General features: G+C 35.5%; 3 protein-coding genes and 1 non-coding gene across 15 annotated transcripts; 3 read left to right on the top strand and 1 right to left on the bottom strand.

The window, feature by feature from the left end:
- Positions 1-21: 21 nt before the first annotated feature.
- LOC141378454 (serine/threonine-protein kinase pim-3-like) lies at positions 22-2373 on the top strand. Its single transcript, XM_073927848.1, has 8 exons — positions 22-314; positions 560-808; positions 926-1008; positions 1122-1172; positions 1245-1617; positions 1742-1921; positions 1994-2089; positions 2187-2373. Exons 1-7 carry the CDS (start codon positions 299-301, stop codon positions 2083-2085), a joined length of 1044 nt encoding a protein of 347 aa, XP_073783949.1. The 5' UTR covers positions 22-298; the 3' UTR covers positions 2086-2089; positions 2187-2373.
- Positions 2374-3726: 1353 nt separating this feature from the next.
- Positions 3727-12733, top strand: pimr60 (Pim proto-oncogene, serine/threonine kinase, related 60). Of its 8 annotated transcripts, none has more exons than XM_073927844.1 (10): positions 3727-3814; positions 5804-5896; positions 7426-7470; positions 7716-7964; positions 8082-8164; positions 8278-8328; positions 8401-8773; positions 8898-9077; positions 9150-9245; positions 9343-9529. In XM_073927844.1, exons 3-9 carry the CDS (start codon positions 7455-7457, stop codon positions 9239-9241), a joined length of 1044 nt encoding a protein of 347 aa, XP_073783945.1. In that variant the 5' UTR covers positions 3727-3814; positions 5804-5896; positions 7426-7454; the 3' UTR covers positions 9242-9245; positions 9343-9529. The 8 variants fall into 8 exon arrangements, with proteins under 8 accessions (XP_073783945.1, XP_073783942.1, XP_073783944.1 ...); XM_073927841.1 differs by having other exon boundaries at positions 3727-3890; positions 5804-6462; XM_073927843.1 differs by having other exon boundaries at positions 3729-3890.
- mir2185-1 (microRNA mir-2185-1) lies at positions 8588-8685 on the bottom strand. Its single transcript, NR_045255.1, has one exon. It is a non-coding gene; the product is annotated as a microRNA mir-2185-1 (primary transcript).
- On the top strand, positions 10883-23035 carry gpr132a (G protein-coupled receptor 132a). Of its 5 annotated transcripts, none has more exons than XM_073927853.1 (4): positions 10883-10970; positions 12968-13060; positions 17099-17231; positions 19057-23035. In XM_073927853.1, exon 4 carries the CDS (start codon positions 19062-19064, stop codon positions 20031-20033), a length of 972 nt encoding a protein of 323 aa, XP_073783954.1. In that variant the 5' UTR covers positions 10883-10970; positions 12968-13060; positions 17099-17231; positions 19057-19061; the 3' UTR covers positions 20034-23035. The 5 variants fall into 5 exon arrangements, with proteins under 5 accessions (XP_073783954.1, XP_073783953.1, XP_073783952.1 ...); XM_073927852.1 differs by having other exon boundaries at positions 12968-13624; XM_073927851.1 differs by having other exon boundaries at positions 10883-11046; positions 12968-13624.
- The last annotated feature ends 1939 nt before the right edge of the window (positions 23036-24974 follow it).

Below are 24974 nucleotides of genomic sequence, written 5' to 3'. Positions count from 1 at the left end.
CGAGACTCGCCGCTATCTGTTGATTGAGGAGAGGCGAATTTCTGAGGCATTTGCTGAGGATTACTGTGCTGATACTGCGATTCTTCAAGGAGACCAGAGAATTTCTGACAGAAGACTTTTATTTTACAAGGAGATCGACGCTCAGAGCTGAAATTATTCCTTTTCACACGTTTTGTTGCTCTTTTGTTGTGTTTATTTTGATTTTGATCTTGTTTTTATCGTTTTTATTGACATTTTTATTGATATTTGATCTTTGTTCTTGTTTTCAGGTTTGCTGGAGTTTGGAGGAGTTTGTCAGATGGGTGAAAACCGCAGTGAGTGTTTTAGTTTTTATTTGTTTATGATCAATCATGATATGATGTTGTGTAATATTTGGGGAAATGTGATGTAAATAAACTGGTACAAATGAACCCATTTCAACACAACTGTTCCCCGATATAAGTGATCAGATGTCTTTTATTCTCTGTAGATGCAGCTACTAAAGTTAATTGTTGATTAATTCTTATAATCTTATAATAAACGTGATATGTTGTTGTTGTTGTTGTTGTCGTTGTCTCAGGCCGCTCCAGATCCAGGAGTTCTGCTTTCATCCAGGCAGCTGTTCAGGACGTCAGGACACATGATGGTGATGGTGAAACCCAGACCGTGAGCCAAGAGCTTGATGGACCTCTGCCTTCCCTGTTGGCCAAATCTGTGTCCACAGATCAGGGTAACAGGAAGAGGAAGCGGCAGAGCGGCAGCCAGCAAACACCAGAAGATGAACGTCCGTCCACCTCATCTAGAAGAGCTCTCAAACGCTCTCGCAGAGGTCAGAATGGCTTATTGAAGAAGTGATGATGATGTTTCAGTAATGCTCTTTTGCAGTTTTCTCTACTGCTGCATGTTTTCTTTGAACACACATTTCTACTGCTCCTCTGTGTTGCAGACGCGTATGCAAAGGGCCCACTGCTGGGAGACGGTGGATTTGGCTCTGTGTTCGCTGGGATGCGCAGGTCCGATGGACTGCCAGTAAGTCGTTTTCTCCGCTCTTCATTCAAACAGCCTTTAGAAATCCTGATCTCAGTAAATGTGATGTGTGAGGATCAGGCAGGTGTGATTTATTATGCTTTATCTGTCTACAGGTCGCCATCAAGTATGTGTCTAAAGAGCGGACACAGAGGAGACTGAGAGTTGTGAGTTCAGTGTGAACCTGTTGTTGTGTTTGATGTTTCATTGGGTTCTGAATCCAATCGTTTGTCCTGCAGGAAGGTCAGGGTCGGCTGCCGCTGGAGGTGGCACTGATGACCCGCGTCAATTCAGCTCCTGCCTGCCCCAACGTCCTGCAGCTGCTTGACTGGTTTGACCGTCCCAGACGCTACATCCTGATCCTGGAGCGTCCGGATCCCTGCCAAGACCTCCAGAGCTTCTGTGAGGAGAACGGCTGTCTGGATGAGCGTCTGGCCAAGAAAGTGCTGGTGCAGCTGATCGCGGCTCTGAAACACTGCGAGAGCCGCGGAGTCCTGCACCGGGACGTCAAGCCAGAGAACCTGCTGATCTCCACAGAGTCCCAGGACATCAAGCTGCTGGACTTCGGCTGTGGAGATCTGCTCAAGCGCTCGGCCTACAAATACTTCGCAGGTGGGTTTGTGTTGCAGAAGGAAACACTCTGTGGATGTTTGTGAGCTTTTGATGATCCACCAAAGGGAATTTGTGTGTGCTGGAGTGTTTTGAACGGGTGTTTGTGTCTCCTTGTGTCTCTCAGGAACTATTCAATACGCTCCACCTGAGTGGTTCTGCAGACAGCGCTACCATGCGGGTCCAGCTACGGTGTGGTCAGTAGGAGTGACCCTCTTCAACATCCTGTGCAACCGTTTCCCCTTCGGAGGTGCACTGAGGGTCACGTCCAGAAGCAAACTGACCTTCCCCATAACTCTGTCAACAGGTAAGAGACTCACTGAGAGATCAGCAGAAGTGTGTTGCTCTGTGTTTCTGAACACGGTGTTGTGTGTATCAGAGTGCCGTCAGCTGATTGGCTGGTGTCTCAGTCCAGCGGCGGCTGATCGGCCCAGTTTGGACGATATTGAGCGCCATCCCTGGTTACAGTGAACAGGTGGCCAGTGACTTGACACTTATCTGAGTGACGCACTCATGGCTTTGATTGTGTTGTTAGGGTCAGTCTGGATTAATGATCTTAATGATTTGTGTAGGGTGAGCAGGAGTCACACAGGAAGTGCAGAGAACTGCTTCCTGATCACCTGCAGAATGAGGAGTGGGCATAAACTAATGGCCGAGTCACCCAGGGCCGGGGCCCCTTTACCTGCACTAAGCCACGGCTTTAGATGACTTTAATGTTAAAAGGGATTTTAATAATAAATGTATTATTTAGACAAATAATCCAGGTGTAGTGTCTTCCTAGAGTGACTGGAGAGAGCTCAAATAAAGGGAGAGTTCACACAGAAATCCAGATTTACTCACTGTTTACTCAAGCTCAAGCGGTTTCAAATCTTTAAGAGTTTCTTGTTTTCTGTTTTGCACAAAATAAAATGTTTTGAAGAAGCTGAAAACCTGTAACCGTTGACTTTCATAGTAGCAAAAACAAACAAGTCAATGGGTACAGCTTTTCAGCTTTCTTCAAAATATCTTCTTTTGTATTGAACAGAATAAAGAAACTCAAACAGGTTTGGAGCGAGTGAAAGGGAGTTAATGATACAGAATTGTTATTTTGGGGTGAACTATCCATTTAAGTCCTCTTAATGGAGGTTTTTATAATGGTTTTAAAATGAAGATTGCAGCTCTACTGACTGAGGCTAAAGGTGTGATGAAATATTGTTTAGGTTGTTATTCCATTAAATGATCTTATAGATCTATAATATATAAGTTTTGGTGGAGTTGTTGTGGTAATTTGCCCACAGTAGCAGTAAAACCTCTGAAATGGTGTACACATCTGATGATCTAAGACCTAGTTTTTTGTTCTTTTAATATTAGGAATGTTCAGAGCTCTGTTAGATGTACATTTGCATTCTACATTTCTGTTGTTGTAGCAGGGAGATGTTTGTTTTGTGGCATGAAAAGAGTTTAAGAACTTCAGTTTTAGCTGGGAGTACTACTGCATATGCACTCATGTGATTGGCTTAAATTATATTAAACTGAGAGACCCAGAAACAACACTGAGTCCTTTCTGAGACTGCAAGTCAAATATTTGGAAAAAACATTTAACCTTTCTTAAATGTATTTACATTTTTAATCATTAAAAACTTACAATATTAGAATCAATGAAAATAGGATGCAGATGCCAGAACATTGTCATTAACACTCTTTTGAATCATATTTCTACTAAAGAACAATGACTTTAGTTTACTCTACTTTACATTCTGCTGGTTCTGACATTAGAATAAATACTGAAGTCTGAACTCTGAGCTCTTTTATTCCTCTGCCTTTGTTGCTGTGTGGAAGGCATGTCTAATGAAGCATAACACACTTCATCACCAGCCTGAAACAGAATATATTTCATTAAAATAATAAACAAATAAATATATTATATTATATTGATGTAATTTGTGTTGCTGCTAAACTATTGCGAATGATATATATTAAAATTATTCTCAAAATGTGCTCATACCTCAACATGTCTGTTCTCAGCCCCAGAACCTACAGAAACTTAACAAAAGATAAGAATAATTTACATTTTATAATTTGAGATATCCATTTTTTACGAATAGCTGATGACCTGTAGTTTTCTTCTGACAGAGGCAGTAGACGCAGATGGAGAAGAGGAGAACACACACCGAACACACACTGAACAGCAGATTCCAGCAGAAAACACACTCTGATGCAGGTGATGTGGAGGTGCTGTTAAACCGTTCAGCACAAGGAGACTCTTGCTCTAAAATGAACAACAGGCCATTATTAAAGTGAATATATATTTAGTTATTATATTCATTTTATTTTATCTTTACTGATTACACACAATAATGAAAAATATGAGTTTAACACTGATGAATTTGCTAAAAGTGGTTGGAAAATCAGAAGTTAAAGATTCTAATATTAAATACACTATAAATCATCGTTTTACAAAATATAATGAATTTGCTGTTAATTTAATTTAAAGTATTATTAGAAACTAAGATACACTTTAAAAACTAATTATAAACACTTATTTTACTAATATACTTTATTAAATATACAATTTTTCTGTATTTGAAGTTGGACTATGGCTGCAGGATTGTGTTGCTTAATTATTTGCAGGACTTTGCATTAATTATCGATAAAATTCATTCAAATAATATTAAAATAATAAAACTTTAGGTAAACATGTAAACTTATCATTAAAGCACAGCTATATTATGAAGAGATAAACTATAATTGACACTAATATTAGCTGTAATCCATAATCATCAAAATGAACTGAAATAAACACTTGAAATAAATTATTCTGAGTGTAATGAATGATTAAATAATTCCCCAGCACGGTTTAATTGAGAAAATATCTTTTGCAACACATTTTTAAACATAATATGTTAAATAAATAATCTCTAATAACTCATGACACAATATTTTAATAGTTATTTTACAAGACACTAGTATTCAGCTTAAAGTGCAGTTTAAAGGCTCACTGGGTTAATTAGGTTAACTAAAGTTAGTTTAATTTAGGCAAATCATAGGACAACAGTGCTTGGTTCTGTAGCCAAAAAAAAAAAAAAAAAATCTTACAGGGCTAATAATAATGTGCTTAATTTTTTGTTTGTTTTTATCAAAAACTGTTTTCACTTCAGCCAAACTGAAAAATAAACTTCACTGATCTGATAAGATCTCTTAGATCATTGTCACAAAGCACAGATTTTCCATTAGGCTTTCTTTAGTCTTGTGTATTGATTAATGTGCGCGAGGGCAACAATTGGTTTAATGAGGGAGTTTTCTGAGAGATGAAGAGCTGTAAAGTGAGTGTTCAATTACAAAAAGAAATGATTAAACAAACTCAGTGTTTCCTTTTATTAACATTAACAAAACCGTATTACTTTAAAAGAAATATAATTATCAAAGCATGTCTTAGAGCGAATAAGCCCAACAGGTTTTTTATGTAATCGCCTTTTATCTTAATTTATATATAAAATAAATGTTTAATTAGTAATCACTACTGATGGGTTAGATTTTCAATATTCAATATTGTTCAGTAATTATTCAGCAGTAATTAAACATCTCTGTAGCATTTCCTCCTGCAGATGTGGTTCAGTCAGTTCAGCACTGCAGGGAGCTGTCCATTGTGCTGAATTTACTCCACACTAAACTCTCTTCACACATTAAATTCATTATAAGTGTCTGATCAGTGAACAGGATACTGTCATTTCTCAACAACTAAAGAAGGTCTAATGTAGAAATTAAAAGATAATAGGAAATACAAACAGATGGATTTGCTTTATGAAAGGAAATTTTGTTGAATGATTATTACAATTTGGTTTAAATGTTGAATGTTGCACTCGTATATGTTGCATTGCTCTGCTCTTCTTTAAATAAATCAAACCTCAGTTGTGTGCTGTTTACACTGTCTCTGATTCATGGTACGTATTTTAATAAATCAGACTTTTGCATCTTCAGTTTCTCATCAATTCCAAGTCATGAAAATAATAAAAGCAACATTTACAGCTGCAGCGTGCACTAAATATTTTCTTACTTTTCTTATTTCTGTTTTTGTCTAACCACAGTTTATCTCATGCATTGATGTGTGTATTGAGCATGCAAGATCACCAGCTTGACCACAAACAGTTTTAGGACATTCAGTCTGTTGCATGCCTGAATAAAAACACTTGTGGTTTGTGTTCTCGCCTAGCTTTTCACAGCAACTGCAACATCACTGCACCAGGAGCGTCAGTAAAGACCAAGAAGAAGAAGAAGAAACACAGCACTGAGCCTGAAAGCTGATGTACTGAAGGCTGCAAGCAGAATCATTTATGACCCAGAGATAATTTAATATAAAAAATGTATATCAATATAAGAAATGAACCATATTATTAATCATATTATTCATTTCATAAAGAGTTTTTAACTACATTGAAAAAATAGAAACCTGTTTACCTTTAATATGTTTACTTTAATTAACTTTGATATATTTTTACTACTGTAAACTGGTGTATAAAATCAGGCCGCTTCAATGCACACTTTGCACCCTTAACAGAAGTTCAGAATCTCAAATCACATCAAATCATCAAACGTAATGACAAACGAGAGATGTTTTTCTGAATAAAATACAATCTTTTTTTTTGTTTTAATATAAATGAACAAGGCTAGATAGGTTAGGAAAATTCTAGCAAACGTACAAGCTAATTGTCATTACAGACCTTGTGATAGTAGTTTAGCTTATTGAAAGCTGTATATTAGTAATGAAAACAGCTATCTAGATTCATACAAACAGAAATAATGTATTTATAAACTTGCACCTTTCTGCTGTGGACGCCATCTTGTGGTCAGACGCGGGAACTCATTCGGCAGGTGAACTTTTGTGCTTTCTAGCCGTTGAGTGAACACAAAGTCCCTTAAAAAGCCTTCACATACATCCAAAAAAACGAAAACATTAATAAAACTTAATAATATTAAATCTGAAAACAAGAGCAAATGAAAAGTACATAAATATGACTGAACCATGTAGCCTACCAGATGATGATACAAACGGCCATGTGATCTGAAATCGTGCGTAGACCATAGACTGTAAAATATAGGCATAGACATAGAAATGGTGAACGATTTAATTTACTTTCTATTATTTACAATAATAAACTTTTTTTTTTAACTTATATTCCTAATATCTACGTGAGCAGTTAGCACTGTACGTGTAATTAACCAGCATGCACTTACATTGCTTGGGCCACTAATAGAAAATATATGAGTTAATTTTATTATTTTAATTTAATTAATTCCTAAATAGCTGTACATTTTACAAAGTCAAACCTTGTCAAACCAATCTTGCTCATTTAGCATTATTATTACAGTTTCGTGAATTATAAATTAATTGATTTAAACTTCATTATTATTATTATTATTATAACTATGTTATTTATTATTATTAATTATTTATTATTTATATGTTGAGATGAGATGAATCGTTTACTCATGTGATTCAGATTGGCGATTCAAATTGTGGTTGCTATAGCAACGCGTGTTATGATTTGACTCCATATATAAACACCGAGACTCGCCGCTATCTGTTGATTGAGGAGAGGCGAATTTCTGAGGCATTTGCTGAGGATTACTGTGCTGATACTGCGATTCTTCAAGGAGACCAGAGAATTTCTGACAGAAGACTTTTATTTCACAAGGAGATCGACGCTCAGAGCTGAAATTATTCCTTTTCACACGTTTTGTTGCTCTTTTGTTGTGTTTATTTTGATTTTGATCTTGTTTTTATCGTTTTTATTGACATTTTTATTGATATTTGATCTTTGTTCTTGTTTTCAGGTTTGCTGGAGTTTGGAGGAGTTTGTCAGATGGGTGAAAACCGCAGTGAGTGTTTTAGTTTTTATTTGTTTATGATCAATCATGATATGATGTTGTGTAATATTTGGGGAAATGTGATGTAAATAAACTGGTACAAATGAACCCATTTCAACACAACTGTTCCCCGATATAAGTGATCAGATGTCTTTTATTCTCTGTAGATGCAGCTACTAAAGTTAATTGTTGATTAATTCTTATAATCTTATAATAAACGTGATATGTTGTTGTTGTTGTTGTTGTCGTTGTCTCAGGCCGCTCCAGATCCAGGAGTTCTGCTTTCATCCAGGCAGCTGTTCAGGACGTCAGGACACATGATGGTGATGGTGAAACCCAGACCGTGAGCCAAGAGCTTGATGGACCTCTGCCTTCCCTGTTGGCCAAATCTGTGTCCACAGATCAGGGTAACAGGAAGAGGAAGCGGCAGAGCGGCAGCCAGCAAACACCAGAAGATGAACGTCCGTCCACCTCATCTAGAAGAGCTCTCAAACGCTCTCGCAGAGGTCAGAATGGCTTATTGAAGAAGTGATGATGATGTTTCAGTAATGCTCTTTTGCAGTTTTCTCTACTGCTGCATGTTTTCTTTGAACACACATTTCTACTGCTCCTCTGTGTTGCAGACGCGTATGCAAAGGGCCCACTGCTGGGAGACGGTGGATTTGGCTCTGTGTTCGCTGGGATGCGCAGGTCCGATGGACTGCCAGTAAGTCGTTTTCTCCGCTCTTCATTCAAACAGCCTTTAGAAATCCTGATCTCAGTAAATGTGATGTGTGAGGATCAGGCAGGTGTGATTTATTATGCTTTATCTGTCTACAGGTCGCCATCAAGTATGTGTCTAAAGAGCGGACACAGAGGAGACTGAGAGTTGTGAGTTCAGTGTGAACCTGTTGTTGTGTTTGATGTTTCATTGGGTTCTGAATCCAATCGTTTGTCCTGCAGGAAGGTCAGGGTCGGCTGCCGCTGGAGGTGGCACTGATGACCCGCGTCAATTCAGCTCCTGCCTGCCCCAACGTCCTGCAGCTGCTTGACTGGTTTGACCGTCCCAGACGCTACATCCTGATCCTGGAGCGTCCGGATCCCTGCCAAGACCTCCAGAGCTTCTGTGAGGAGAACGGCTGTCTGGATGAGCGTCTGGCCAAGAAAGTGCTGGTGCAGCTGATCGCGGCTCTGAAACACTGCGAGAGCCGCGGAGTCCTGCACCGGGACGTCAAGCCAGAGAACCTGCTGATCTCCACAGAGTCCCAGGACATCAAGCTGCTGGACTTCGGCTGTGGAGATCTGCTCAAGCGCTCGGCCTACAAATACTTCGCAGGTGGGTTTGTGTTGCAGAAGGAAACACTCTGTGGATGTTTGTGAGCTTTTGATGATCCACCAAAGGGAATTTGTGTGTGCTGGAGTGTTTTGAACGGGTGTTTGTGTCTCCTTGTGTCTCTCAGGAACTATTCAATACGCTCCACCTGAGTGGTTCTGCAGACAGCGCTACCATGCGGGTCCAGCTACGGTGTGGTCAGTAGGAGTGACCCTCTTCAACATCCTGTGCAACCGTTTCCCCTTCGGAGGTGCACTGAGGGTCACGTCCAGAAGCAAACTGACCTTCCCCATAACTCTGTCAACAGGTAAGAGACTCACTGAGAGATCAGCAGAAGTGTGTTGCTCTGTGTTTCTGAACACGGTGTTGTGTGTATCAGAGTGCCGTCAGCTGATTGGCTGGTGTCTCAGTCCAGCGGCGGCTGATCGGCCCAGTTTGGACGATATTGAGCGCCATCCCTGGTTACAGTGAACAGGTGGCCAGTGACTTGACACTTATCTGAGTGACGCACTCATGGCTTTGATTGTGTTGTTAGGGTCAGTCTGGATTAATGATCTTAATGATTTGTGTAGGGTGAGCAGGAGTCACACAGGAAGTGCAGAGAACTGCTTCCTGATCACCTGCAGAATGAGGAGTGGGCATAAACTAATGGCCGACTCACCCAGGGCCGGGGCCCCTTTACCTGCACTAAGCCACGGCTTTAGATGACTTTAATGTTAAAAGGGATTTTAATAATAAATGTATTATTTAGACAAATAATCCAGGTGTAGTGTCTTCCTAGAGTGACTGGAGAGAGCTCAAATAAAGGGAGAGTTCACACAGAAATCCAGATTTACTCACTGTTTACTCAAGCTCAAGCGGTTTCAAATCTTTAAGAGTTTCTTGTTTTCTGTTTTGCACAAAATAAAATGTTTTGAAGAAGCTGAAAACCTGTAACCGTTGACTTTCATAGTAGCAAAAACAAACAAGTCAATGGGTACAGCTTTTCAGCTTTCTTCAAAATATCTTCTTTTGTATTGAACAGAATAAAGAAACTCAAACAGGTTTGGAGCAAGTGAAAGGGAGTTAATGATACAGAATTGTTATTTTGGGGTGAACTATCCATTTAAGTCCTCTTAATGGAGGTTTTCATAATGGTTTTAAAATGAAGATTGCAGCTCTACTGACTGAGGCTAAAGGTGTGATGAAATATTGTTTAGGTTGTTATTCCATTAAATGATCTTATAGATCTATAATATATAAGTTTTGGTGGAGTTGTTGTGGTAATTTGCCCACAGTAGCAGTAAAACCTCTGAAATGGTGTACACATCTGATGATCTAAGACCTAGTTTTTTGTTTTTTTAATATTAGGAATGTTCAGAGCTCTGTTAGATGTACACTTGCATTCTACATTTCTGTTGTTGTAGCAGGGAGATGTTTGTTTTGTGGCATGAAAAGAGTTTAAGAACTTCAGTTTTAGCTGGGAGTACTACTGCATATGCACTCATGTGATTGGCTTAAATTATATTAAACTGAGAGACCCAGAAACAACACTGAGTCCTTTCTGAGACTGCAAGTCAAATATTTGGAAAAAACATTTAACCTTTCTTAAATGTATTTACATTTTTAATCATTAAAAACTTACAATATTAGAATCAATGAAAATAGGATGCAGATGCCAGAACATTGTCATTAACACTCTTTTGAATCATATTTCTACTAAAGAACAATGACTTTAGTTTACTCTACTTTACATTCTGCTGGTTCTGACATTAGAATAAATACTGAAGTCTGAACTCTGAGCTCTTTTATTCCTCTGCCTTTGTTGCTGTGTGGAAGGCATGTCTAATGAAGCATAACACACTTCATCACCAGCCTGAAACAGAATATATTTCATTAAAATAATAAACAAATAAATATATTATATTATATTGATGTAATTTGTGTTGCTGCTAAACTATTGCGAATGATATATATTAAAATTATTCTCAAAATGTGCTCATACCTCAACATGTCTGTTCTCAGCCCCAGAACCTACAGAAACTTAACAAAAGATAAGAATAATTTACATTTTATAATTTGAGATATCCATTTTTTACGAATAGCTGATGACCTGTAGTTTTCTTCTGACAGAGGCAGTAGACGCAGATGGAGAAGAGGAGAACACACACCGAACACACACTGAACAGCAGATTCCAGCAGAAAACACACTCTGATGCAGGTGATGTGGAGGTGCTGTTAAACCGTTCAGCACAAGGAGACTCTTGCTCTAAAATGAACAACAGGCCATTATTAAAGTGAATATATATTTAGTTATTATATTCATTTTATTTTATCTTTACTGATTACACACAATAATGAAAAATATGAGTTTAACACTGATGAATTTGCTAAAAGTGGTTGGAAAATCAGAAGTTAAAGATTCTAATATTAAATACACTATAAATCATCGTTTTACAAAATATAATGAATTTGCTGTTAATTTAATTTAAAGTATTATTAGAAACTAAGATACACTTTAAAAACTAATTATAAACACTTATTTTACTAATATACTTTATTAAATATACAATTTTTCTGTATTTGAAGTTGGACTATGGCTGCAGGATTGTGTTGCTTAATTATTTGCAGGACTTTGCATTAATTATCGATAAAATTCATTCAAATAATATTAAAATAATAAAACTTTAGGTAAACATGTAAACTTATCATTAAAGCACAGCTATATTATGAAGAGATAAACTATAATTGACACTAATATTAGCTGTAATCCATAATCATCAAAATGAACTGAAATAAACACTTGAAATAAATTATTCTGAGTGTAATGAATGATTAAATAATTCCCCAGCACGGTTTAATTGAGAAAATATCTTTTGCAACACATTTTTAAACATAATATGTTAAATAAATAATCTCTAATAACTCATGACACAATATTTTAATAGTTATTTTACAAGACACTAGTATTCAGCTTAAAGTGCAGTTTAAAGGCTCACTGGGTTAATTAGGTTAACTAAAGTTAGTTTAATTTAGGCAAATCATAGGACAACAGTGCTTGGTTCTGTAGCCAAAAAAAAAAAAAAAAAAAAAAAAAATCTTACAGGGCTAATAATAATGTGCTTAATTTTTTGTTTGTTTTTATCAAAAACTGTTTTCACTTCAGCCAAACTGAAAAATAAACTTCACTGATCTGATAAGATCTCTTAGATCATTGTCACAAAGCACAGATTTTCCATTAGGCTTTCTTTAGTCTTGTGTATTGATTAATGTGCGCGAGGGCAACTATTGGTTTAATGAGGGAGTTTTCTGAGAGATGAAGAGCTGTAAAGTGAGTGTTCAATTACAAAAAGAAATGATTATACAAACTCAGTGTTTCCTTTTATTAACATTAACAAAACCGTATTACTTTAAAAGAAATATAATTATCAAAGCATGTCTTAGAGCGAATAAGCCCAACAGGTTTTTTATGTAATCGCCTTTTATCTTAATTTATATATAAAATAAATGTTTAATTAGTAATCACTACTGATGGGTTAGATTTTCAATATTCAATATTGTTCAGTAATTATTCAGCAGTAATTAAACATCTCTGTAGCATTTCCTCCTGCAGATGTGGTTCAGTCAGTTCAGCACTGCAGGGAGCTGTCCATTGTGCTGAATTTACTCCACACTAAACTCTCTTCACACATTAAATTCATTATAAGTGTCTGATCAGTGAACAGGATACTGTCATTTCTCAACAACTAAAGAAGGTCTAATGTAGAAATTAAAAGATAATAGGAAATACAAACAGATGGATTTGCTTTATGAAAGGAAATTTTGTTGAATGATTATTACAATTTGGTTTAAATGTTGAATGTTGCACTCGTATATGTTGCATTGCTCTGCTCTTCTTTAAATAAATCAAACCTCAGTTGTGTGCTGTTTACACTGTCTCTGATTCATGGTACGTATTTTAATAAATCAGACTTTTGCATCTTCAGTTTCTCATCAATTCCAAGTCATGAAAATAATAAAAGCAACATTTACAGCTGCAGCATGCACTAAATATTTTCTTACTTTTCTTATTTCTGTTTTTGTCTAACCACAGTTTATCTCATGCATTGATGTGTGTATTGAGCATGCAAGATCACCAGCTTGACCACAAACAGTTTTAGGACATTCAGTCTGTTGCATGCCTGAATAAAAACACTTGTGGTTTGTGTTCTCGCCTAGCTTTTCACAGCAACTGCAACATCACTGCACCAGGAGCGTCAGTAAAGACCAAGAAGAAGAAGAAGAAACACAGCACTGAGCCTGAAAGCTGATGTACTGAAGGCTGCAAGCAGAATCATTTATGACCCAGAGATAATTTAATATAAAAAATGTATATCAATATAAGAAATGAACCATATTATTAATCATATTATTCATTTCATAAAGAGTTTTTAACTACATTCAAAAAATAGAAACCTGTTTACCTTTAATATGTTTACTTTAATTAACTTTGATATATTTTTACTACTGTAAACTGGTGTATAGAATCAGGCCGCTTCAATGCACACTTTGCACCCTTAACAGAAGTTCAGAAGCTCAAATCACATCAAATCATCAAACGTAATGACAAACGAGAGATGTTTTTCTGAATAAAATACAATCTTTTTTTGTTTTAATATAAATGAACAAGGCTAGATATGTTAGGAAAATTCTAGCAAACGTACAAGCTAATTGTCATTACAGACCTTGTGATGGTAATTTAGCTTATTGAAAGCTGTATATTAGTAATGAAAACAGCTATTTAGATTCATACAAACAGAAATAATGTATTTATAAACTTGCACCTTTCTGCTGTGGACGCCATCTTGTGGTCAGACGCGGGAACTCATTCGGCAGGTGAACTTTTGTGCTTTCTAGCCGTTGAGTGAACACAAAGTCCCTTAAAAAGCCTTCACATACATCCAAAAAAACGAAAACATTAATAAAACTTAATAATATTAAATCTGAAAACAAGAGCAAATGAAAAGTACATAAATATGACTGAACCATGTAGCCTACCAGATGATGATACAAACGGCCATGTGATCTGAAATCGTGCGTAGACCATAGACTGTAAAATATAGGCATAGACATAGAAATGGTGAAACGATTTAATTTACTTTCTATTATTTACAATAATAAACTTTTTTTTTTAACTTATATTCCTAATATTTACGTGAGCAGTTAGCGCTGTACGTGTAATTAACCAGCATGCACTTACATTGCTTGGGCCACTAATAGAAAATATATGAGTTAATTTTATTATTTTAATTTAATTAATTCCTAAATAGCTGTACATTTTACAAAGTCAAACCTTGTCAAACCAATCTTGCTCATTTAGCATTATTATTACAGTTTCGTGAATTATAAATTAATTGATTTAAACTTCATTATTATTATTATTATAACTATGTTATTTATTATTATTAATTATTTAATATTTATATGTTGAGATGAGATGAATCGTTTACTCATGTGATTCAGATTAGCGTCCTCTAGTGGAATGTGTAAAATCCCATTAACGGTGAGGAGAAGTTGTTTGCACTATAAAAGAAAACAGCGACTTTTGTTTTGTTTTGTTGTCTGTTGTCACCAACCAGTCCTGCAAATCACACAAGCCACTTTCACCAGTTAAGCGGCTATAGCTCAACAACATGTGTGGGAATAGTTTATATCACGCTCAATATATAATGATATATATAACGCAAGTGTCATTAACGTATTATATAACGCAAGTGTCATTCACCAGTTTTATACAAATCAGGGTTATTTGTGGTTAATAGCAAAAATATTATAATATGTTTATTGTTTAACTACAAAAAAAAAAAAAAACTAAACTACAATAGTTCAATAATATACCACATTTTACTATGAGGTGCCGTGTAGGATTTAAATCAAACTTTGCTTATCAACACATACATAAAACATGTGTATATACACCTATAATTTACTCGCATATACACCTATACTACTGGATGTTCAAAACAACATAGATGAAACTTGTGTATATACATATAAACTTGACGCATGAATACACCCACATACACACGCGCATACATATAAACTCGATCCCCACATAAACACTCACATTAACAAACGCACATACATATAAACTTGCTGCATGCAAAAACACACCTATGCACACTCGCATATACATATAAACGCTGCATGCAAACACACCTATACACACTCGCATATACATATAAACTTGCTGCATGCAAACACACCTATACACACTCGTATATGCATATAAACTTGATCTATGCACAAACACCCAAATGACACTTGTGCAAACATACAAAATAAAATTCACAAACATATATAGTTAGTTGTGTATATACATATATGCAAGTGATTTCATATGTGTGTATGCATGAATTTTCACAGTAAAAGGAAGTTATTTCACTTTAAAAGGAAGTAGTTTAATTTCAACGTAAAAGTCCTTTGAGTGTAATGAACAAGATTATTATTTGTCATGAATCAGGTTATTGCAAAGCTTAAGAAACAGAAATAATGTGATTAATAGAGGAATTACATCTGTTGAATTATGAAAATAGATTATGCTAATTCTAAAAATAAATAAATATAAAGGTAATGCTAAGGAATGCTCCTGCAAAATTAAAGGTTTATTATGCAATTAAATTATTGGAAATGTTATTATGGTTTAATAAATATAAGGTTGCTTAAGTAATCACTTTGAATAAAATATTTTTGTCTAATATTAGTTTTTTATGTTTGTTTTATTATTGGTGTCACTATTCGTCAAGGGTTATGATACATACTTATGTCCAGTAGGGGGCAGGAATGCACTTAAGTGGGTTTTCCTGTTACCAATACACAGGCTAATGCACCAAAATGCTGGATGCCAGCTGCTGTAAAAATATAAGTAGTAGTTGTTAAACATAAAATGAGTGACCAGAGAATATATATAGCTTTTCCATGGGGGTTAACTTGACCAACATGATGAGCAGAGACTTTTAATCAGCGGGTTTTTTTATTATTATTTTTTTTTGTATATGCTGAATAATTAACAATCAAAATGATACCAAAATCTTGCAATTTTGACACCCACATTGTAAAAACATATAAAAAGCATAATAATTATAAGAATTTAAAAAACAAAACAAGAAGACTGTAGGCTACATTAACATTTGCAATAGAAAAGAGGAGTTTAGTTTGAGTATACATTTATATTTATGGTTGCTTTTTGAACATCCTTTAAGGGTTCTAATAAGTGTTCTGTCCCTTTATATTTGTGTATGTAATTACCTAATTAAATGAAAAGGTTTAAAATAAAAATATTTCTTATTTTGAGTAGTCTATTTATATAGACTCATATTTTATATATCATATGTTCATAATTTAACATATTTAATCCCTCTATTAATTGCATTATTTATATTTCATAAGCTTTGCAATAACCAGATTCGTGATAAACGTTTGTGAGTTTTATTTATTTTTTATTAAATATAATATTCTTTTTATATAATATTTTTACATTTTTTTTTTATTATTTATATGCATAGATCGAGTTTATATGTATATGCGATTATGTAGGTGTGTTTGCATGCTGCGAGTTATGCATGTGCATGTAAATGTGGGTATTTATGCGAGAATCAAGTTTATATATGCGAGTGTGTATAGGTGTGTTTGCATGCAGCAAGTTTATATGTATATGCGAGTGTGTATAGGTGTGTTTGCATGCAGCAAGTTTATATGTATATGCGAGTGTATATAGGTGTGTTTGCATGCAGCGTTTATGTATATACGAGTGTATAGGTGTGTTTGCATGCAGCGTTTATATGTATATGCGAGTGTGCATAGGTGTGTTTTTGCATGCAGCAAGTTTATATGTATGTGCGTGTGTTAATGTGAGTGTTTATGTGAGTATGTGGGTGTATATGCGTCAAGTTTATATGTATATACACAAGTTTCATCTATGTTGTTTTGAACATCCAGTAGTATAGGTGTATGCGAGTAAATTATGGGTGAATATACATGTGTTTTATGTATGTGTTTATAAGCAAAGTTTGATTTAAAACCTACACGGCACCTCATATTTTACGTACAATATGTATTACAGTTGACGAGTTCACTATATGCATAATGAGTTGTAACTACTCAATTATATAGGTACATTTGAGCTATAACACTTACTATAAATATTAGTATGGTAATTATTTATTTAATCGTTTATTCATTCATTCATTAGTCAATCAAACGTATTTGCATAATGACGGTTTCCTCTCCGATGTGACTGACAGCATCACAGATGAAACTGCAGACGTGTGTATGAACACTTGCTCATCATTATCACTTCCTGCACCTCAGGTGAGCAGCTCGACGCTTGTAACGACCTTTTCAAACTTCACGAGGATTTGAGAAACAGCCCATGGGCAGATTAGACTATTACAAGCAGAGGCTGACGTTGACATGAGTAGAACTCCAGGATAATCTTGTAGAGGTAATTCTGTTTATTCGTTTTATTATAAGTCTTGTAGAATGGGGATGAATGGAAACTTGGCTCTGTGATGTAAACTATTCTCATAACGTTACATATCGCTGATAAGTTATGAAGTTTTACACAGGTTTTATACTCTCAAAAAAGAAGAGGATGATGCCATACAAGAAAGCATTTTTGGGTTCCTTAATGTTTCATTCATCAGTTCTTCCCTTACCAAAACTGTGGTTTTGTTGCTTGTTTGTTTTGTTGTTGTACCTATTCTCACATACATACACAAGACGCATACACATTTAAAAAGAAAGTTTTGTAGATAAACCACAACCACAAATGAACCAAAGCTTTGCTTTAACCATTTTAACCATTGTATTTGTAGTAAAACTGTTGTTATACAACTGGCAATCAATAGACCAAAAGTGCATGGTTGCTGCTCTGTAACCAATAAAAGAATAACTCTTTTTTTATTACAGACCTGTAGACAGCCTATTGAAAGGGGTGGTTCCTTTATCTAAAAAGTGGACCTTTTTGCAGTTATTCACTTAATTTTCGATTAAATTTTATTTAATTTTGTGGTTCAAAGACTGCATTTTAGTGACATTTTAAGCACAGATTTTTGCTGGATAAAGTTGGATGGACATCATAACCACACTTTTTTATTGCAACAAAGATATTTCCTACATTCTTGTCAAAGTGCTTATCATACTATTTTACCTCAAAGTGTCCTTTTACAAATGTGCATTTAAACTGCACATTATTACAGTTTTATTAATAATCTAATGATTAGAATTTGAAATTGCAAATTTTGAACAAAGAATCATGAAAAATTTAAAATGCTCATTTTAAAAATACAAATGTATTATCATCCATCATTTAAAAAAAAAAACTATTAGGAATCAGTTTAAAACGTGTTTTAAATGAAAACAGGAGCTTGTTGGCAAATAAACTGGCCAGCTCATTTCCTCAGTCAGAATTTGTCCATTTCAATAATTAAAAATTTAATTCAAAGCCTTCTTCTGTTGGCTATTTTCACAATTTATGATGGCATACTCTCAAAAATAGAACAAATGAGTTCATATGGCAGCCAAATTGTGGACTTTGTCAGTAGGGGTTGGGTCTTTTGAACCTCCCGAACCCCCCTGGCTATAGGCCTGCATAAGATTTTCTTTTTCTTTTTGATGTGATGGACATTACAGTAATCTATACATTTTTTTTTTTTACTGTAACTAAACTTTTGTGATATGCAGCGCTATTAATTTTCTTCAACGATCCAGTTTGTCATAGCAAAACATGAATATATTGACATAGCCTACAGTCTTTAAAGTTTATCTAAGAGTCAGAATGTCTTAATGTGCTAAATGTGGCACCCTCATCTCAGTAAAGAACTAATAATTTGTCAACATTATAACAACATTACACATATTACACAAACATACCTTCTTATGCTGTATGAAATATGTGCAGTATTATTGAGAGTACTTTCATTGCAAGACATCAAAAATAAAGAATAAATACACTGACAACAATTTCATCAGCAGATTTATTAATAAAAAATAAAAATAAAATTAACAGGATACTAGTCACAATATAACCATAAACGTTACATTTTAAATGGAAAAAAATTAGATAAACAAAAAACATTAAAAATGTACAGAGGTTATTTTGCTAGCGCACTTTGTTAGCCTTAAGTTAAACAATTAATAAGTTAATCCACTAAAAAGTGGTTGTTTTTTGCGATTACTTTTGTTTTTGATTTATTATAAAACAACTGTAACTAAACTATGTTTTTTTTCCCTGTCATTTTATGTACACCCTAATCTCAACTCCCCAGTGACCATGAATGTAACCAGTCTACCAACTGCTCGATCAAACCACACAAGCAGTTGTGGACCACTTTACGATGAGGAAAACCCCCTTCCACTTGTGGCTCTCTACAGCACCGTCCTCACTGTAGGTCTGCCGGCAAACCTGATCACAGTCTTCCTCACGTTCCTCGAAGTGTGTCGGAAGAACGTTCTAGGAGTGTACCTCTTCAGCCTGACACTGTGTGACCTCATGTATCTCAGCACACTTCCACTGTGGGCCATTTACATCCACAGAGGCCATCGCTGGGAATGGGGCTCTCTGGCCTGCAAGATCACCGGATACGTGTTTTTCAATAACATGTATATCAGCATTTTCCTGATGTGCTGCGTTTCCGTTGACCGATTTGTGGCGGTGGTTTACGCCGTGGAGTCTCGAGGGTTGAGGAGAATGAGACATGCCGCGATCATCTCGGTTACAATCGTGGCAGTCGTTGCGATAGGACACGTGCCTGTTTTCACCATGACAGAGGGAAATTCCGAGAAAATATCGGAGAAGAGATGTTTCGAGCCGAGCAATCCTTCTTCTGTAGTGACAGGACTCAATTATGCTCGATTCTTTGTTGGTTTCTTCATCCCGTTGTGCATTTTAACTCTTACTAACTTTGCGATTCTTGTTAACGTTCAAGCAAGCGCTGGCCTGATGACGAAAACCAAAGTCAAAGTTCGCAATCTGGCTGTCGCTGTCGTTTTGTTCTTTTTGGTGTGCTTTACGCCATACCACGTGATTCTTCTGCTGCGTGCTGTCAATTTCCATGTTTCGGATGGGAAGTGTGACTTTGAGAGACATGTCTACACCCCGTACACCATCTCCTTGGGATTGTCTACTGTCAACAGCGCGTTGAATCCTGTTTTCTATGTTCTTGCTAGCAGTAGTGCACAGAAGAAGATATACAAGGGCTTGCAAGGGTTACGCAGCAGCTCAAGATCCTCTTCTTTAGCGTGATTTGTTGTTTCATGTTTTCGAATCGGACTTTCTATGGCATTCAAAACCAAGCATCACCAGCATTACAGGTACTCTGTGTTAAGAGTCTTAACGTTTTGTAGATGGATGTTATTGATGTTTTCGACGAAGGCCTGAATGATTGTTTTGAGGTAAAAAGAAATTCGAATTAGCTTATTGTTAGTGAATATCCCAACACCAACCTCGATATAACAAAATCAACATATAACTAATATTACATTTGTGAGAAAACAGCTGTGAAGAAAAGGTGCGCTGTGTGCTAAATGCTTAGTCTGGTCTGTTAATTCTTTCTGCTTTTGAGAGATTTGGTCAATGCAATGCTTTCAGTTCAAATTATTAATGAAACTTATGAAAATTGAGACACTGTAGGCAGCAACAGTGTTGTGGGGAAGCTGATATGTGCTTTAAGCATCCCGAATTTGAATGTCGTACCCTCTCTCTATCCACTTTTTAAGTCATGACGTATTGGTGACGTATGGAATACTGTTTCCAGGTCCAAGCCGCTACTCATCTGAATAGAGAAAATATTTGTTTATGACCACTTTTTAGTCACATCACACATTAAAGTGAATTTTATATCAAATTCTTTGGGCTTGCTGAATCTTGCTGAAATATCAAACTTTTAACAATTTAGAAAACATTCATCACTTTCTGGCCATCGTATATTATGCATGGACATATATATTGTGATTGTGATTTTTGAAAGTATTACAGCGCTTTGTAAATGTTTAGTGAAGCGCGAGGCACAATGTAGGGTGGTTAAATGTAACACAAAGTTTTAAGGCATTTACTCAGGGTTAATCATGGCATGCTTCTGAGTTTTTTTTTACCACAATTTCGGCAGAAGTCTTTCTGCCAATTATTGAAAAAGTTCACCGAAATTTGGATGAGAAACACAGGAGAAACTATTTTTGCAGCATAAAAGTTTTTTTTTTATTATACTCAATATTTTTTAATAAAAAAAAAAATCTGTGAAACTATGAACATAAAATATTTTATTGTTGTGACCACCGTCTTGATGAAACCATTTTGAAAGAAAGAAGAAAAATTTTCAAAGAAGTAAAAAACAGAGTGTCAGCTAGCCAGTTTTGAGGAAAACATGACACAGAGGGGTTAGTTGTAACAGGGTGTTACAATTAAGACACACACTGTTGCACACCAATTAAACTAACAAAATAATCTTTTGTAATTCGAGTGTAATGTTGAGAACTTTTTAAATAAAAATATTTTGAATAGAAAGAAATGAGCCAAATGAGTAAACAGACATTAAATTAACTGTGTGAAATCTGCTTTTGTAAGCAAGTGTTACAACTAGCCCCGTCTGTTACAACTTGCCCCGCAGGTGGGGTAGATAGTAACATTCTTACTCCTGGCACTTTTGCCAATCATAATTTCATTGCTCATTTGTAGGAGAGGCTTGAGTGCTGTTGGTAAAAAAAATGGTTTGTCTAACCTGAGCGCATACTCAAATGAACGATCACTCCCTGAGTCATACAAAAAGTTGTTCAAAATGAACAAATTGATCAAGAACGACCCATTACTATACCCGACATTAGACTGGCCATCTGGCAATTCCGGCAAATGCCAGAAGGGCCGGACCATTTTTTAAATGTGGGCCGTTCAGCTATTTTTATTTATTTTTTTCATATGTATTGTATTTTAAATGTAGGCAGCTTTTATCTTGTGCGAGATGTGAATATTATGATGATGATGTTGATAATAGTAAGAATAATAGTAAATGTTAAGCATTGGCCCAATCAGCAACAACCGAATGGTTTCAAGATGGGCCGACCCAATCTGAATTTGGCAAGAATGTAAAACAAACAGTTAGTGCAACACAAGCTAATTGTCAGAGATGGACCATAAAAAGAGAAAGGCAGTCAAGTCAGACATTGCCAATTACATAAAATTAACTGAACTAGTCTCGAAAGGGGGCAGTGCAGTGGCGTAATAGTTAGTGCTGTCGCCTCACAGCAAGTAAGTCGCTGGTTTGAGCCTCATCTGGGACAGTCGGTGTTTCTGTGAGGAGTTTGCATGTTCGCGTGGGTTTCCTTCTGGTTTCCTCCACAAGTCCAAACACATGCTATAGGTGAATTGGGTAGGCCAATTGGGAATTGGGTAACCCAGTAATGGGTTGCAGCTTTGAGGGCATCCGCTGTGTAAAACATGATAAGTTGCTGATTCCCAGATTAATAAAGGGACTAAGCCAAAAAAAAAGGAAATGAATGACATAATTGCATATATAAATGGGTTGTTTTTGTTTCAGTCATATACATTAAATGTTTAAATATCTCTAAAATATGGTACTGCTTATATAATTTTACCATCTGTACACCAATATAAGTAGTGAATGTGCGTGTCCTTGGGTGGGGCTGTATTGGTGTGGTAATGTGGGCTGGTGTGGCTACAATGCCAGGGCTGATTTTCAGTCCCAGTCCGCCCCTGCCCGACATGGAGGATCAAGCAATGCCTGTGTTTTATCAAAATCTGACTCCTCGGACAAATCTGACTCCCACTCGCGTACACGCGCGTCGCACAGCGCCTGCAGCTGTAACAGCAGTTTATCAGAAACCTTTTATCGGTCATTTCTTTCACAATTTACAGCAAGAACGAACGTAGAAGTCTTGTCAAATTGACAAGCAGCACCTAAATGTGTTCAAAATAATTAAAAATGCCAAAACGGGATTAATCAGTTCAGTATCAGTATCTGAAAGTGTTTTCTAAATTTGATCTATGTTCCTTTTCATAAATGTTATGTATTTTGTTTTTATACTGTGCTTCATGTCTGTAACACAATTTATGCTTCTTTTAACTCACTATATAAAAACTTCAAATAGGACTAAATAGTGGCCTCACATTGCAGGCTGTTCATTATTTTGATCAGTGTTCCATTTCAAATGTGTCATGTAATTTTATTTTATTAATATGTACCATGCTTTTTGTATGTAACACAAAATAAATAGTTAAAAAACTACTTTTACTTCAAATATATCTTCAAAAAGGACTGAGTAGCATCTCAAAATGAAGGAAATTGTATGGTGGGCTGTTCTCAAAGTTTATTCTCCACTACATGGGTCATCAAGCTCAGTCCTGCATTGTTGACAATGTCCTGCAGAATCAACAGTAACTTACTGTAAATCAATTACAGCAAAATATACTGTATTTACATTTACAGCACCATTTATCTTGCTGCATATGTATTTACAGAATTGTATGTACCTGTACACCTATACAGTAATAGTTTTACAGTGCAACTTTAAAATACAGTAACATACTGCAAAACCATCCCACAGTAAAATACAGCTCTTATTACAGTTAAATGCTGTATCATTTACAAAAACCGTTAACAGTATTATGCAATTTAACTCCAACAATAATCAAACACAGCTGATTTGGAATGACACTTCAACATGGTGGACACGATTATTGAAGTATCTTTCGGAGGGTGATATATCCCAACCGGAAAGCACTGATATTTGAAACTTGCAGTGTTTGTGAAAGTTAAAGCACCCGGCCGTTCAAGACCAAGACCTACTGACCCCTGCTCTACTATATGTTGGAGAATGCTGTTAAAGATTCATCCATACTTGTTTTATAATACTGAACTGTATTTTCCACCCAAAAGTCAATCCTAATCTTTAAGTGGAACAACTGATACAGATGTGAGTTCTCACTCAAACTCATACTATTGTAGGTACCCTTCAATTTTGTCTAGGCCAGTTTCATTAATCTGTTGAACCACAATACGAAAGCGATATCTAATAACTTTTCTGTTTATTTTCAGTAATTCTAGATAAATCGTGACTTTTTTTATGATTTTAGTTAGGGGGTTTTCTTTCTTCAATAGAAGGGCAAGATCTGCCTCTAACAATTGACAATGGTAAAAAAAAAATTGTTCTTGTCTGATTTTCATGCAATTCTTTGCTTTAATTCAAAGATTATATTGTGACTTTTCTGTTTGCTTGGTTCATATCTTATAGTGTGTTTCCAAAGACGTTTTTAACAATGACTTATTTCTCTCTCTCACTCTCATATTACGAAAACATTTCTACAATGAATAGGAACTAATGCACATTTATCATCATTTAGAGAACATCTTCTCTTCCACAAAATGACAATTAGTCTGAACAAACATTTAACCCTTGTAAGTCATTGTTAATCCACCTAACATTGGTTTCTTAATCTTTCTTAATTGAATACATTGGCATTGTGTTGTATAACATCAACAACAACAAAAATCTGTTAACAACAAAATAAATGACAGCGTAAATTCAGAGCAACGGAATTTAAGTGATCTCTTTTTTCCATATACAGTACTGAACGCAGCAGTCACAGTTTTAAGTTTGGTGTGAAATTGATTGCATGAAGCCACAGAAGGAAACATTTTTTTTTTTGGTTAGGAAGGTGCTGATGTGCAAAAAAAGAGGATGTCTGTCGGCTTGGAGGTGCAGTCGAGACATGTACATGCAGTAAGACACGTACTTACACAATCAACTTGTGTGGTTAATAAAGATCGTGTTTGTCTGGCTTAGTGTTACTTTTGTCTGGCTTAGACTTTTGAATACAAATCAGACGAGGACAAATATAGGGGCTTGATGATTAACTGCTCTTAAGGACAACCAGAAGTGAAATTTAATGTTGATCTTAGAAATCTGTATTATTATTACTATTAATATTATTATTATTATTATTATTATTAAAAAGATTTTTTTTATTCCAGCCAAACTAAAATAGATAAGAATTTCTTCAGAAGTAAAAAATATAATAGAAAATACACTACAATTAATTGCACTTTTGAAATATTTAAAAAGAACACAAATTTCACATGAAGGCTAATCATTTATGCAATTGTATATGCATAAAACAGCAAAACGTTTCCAAAGTAATACAAAGACAGCCCTGTGATGCTTTTTTTCGTCAGAT

Source organism: Danio rerio, chromosome 17 (genome assembly GCF_049306965.1).
Source record: "Danio rerio strain Tuebingen ecotype United States chromosome 17, GRCz12tu, whole genome shotgun sequence".
Classification (NCBI taxonomy): Eukaryota; Metazoa; Chordata; class Actinopteri; order Cypriniformes; family Danionidae; genus Danio; species Danio rerio.
Note: the sequence above shows the minus strand (reverse complement) of the source record. Positions and strands in the feature narration are given on the sequence as shown.

Coding starts and splice junctions, on each gene's coding strand:
- pimr60 (XM_073927844.1), top strand. Junction 7,965..8,081: donor TCTCAAACGCTCTCGCAGAG/GTCAGAATGGCT, acceptor TCTGTGTTGCAG/ACGCGTATGCAAAGGGCCCA. Junction 8,165..8,277: donor GCAGGTCCGATGGACTGCCA/GTAAGTCGTTTT, acceptor ATCTGTCTACAG/GTCGCCATCAAGTATGTGTC.
- gpr132a (XM_073927853.1), top strand. CDS start 19,062: ATGAATGTAACCAGTCTACCAACTGCTCGATCAAACCACACAAGCAGT.
- LOC141378454 (XM_073927848.1), top strand. Junction 1,009..1,121: donor GCAGGTCCGATGGACTGCCA/GTAAGTCGTTTT, acceptor ATCTGTCTACAG/GTCGCCATCAAGTATGTGTC. Junction 1,173..1,244: donor CACAGAGGAGACTGAGAGTT/GTGAGTTCAGTG, acceptor TTTGTCCTGCAG/GAAGGTCAGGGTCGGCTGCC.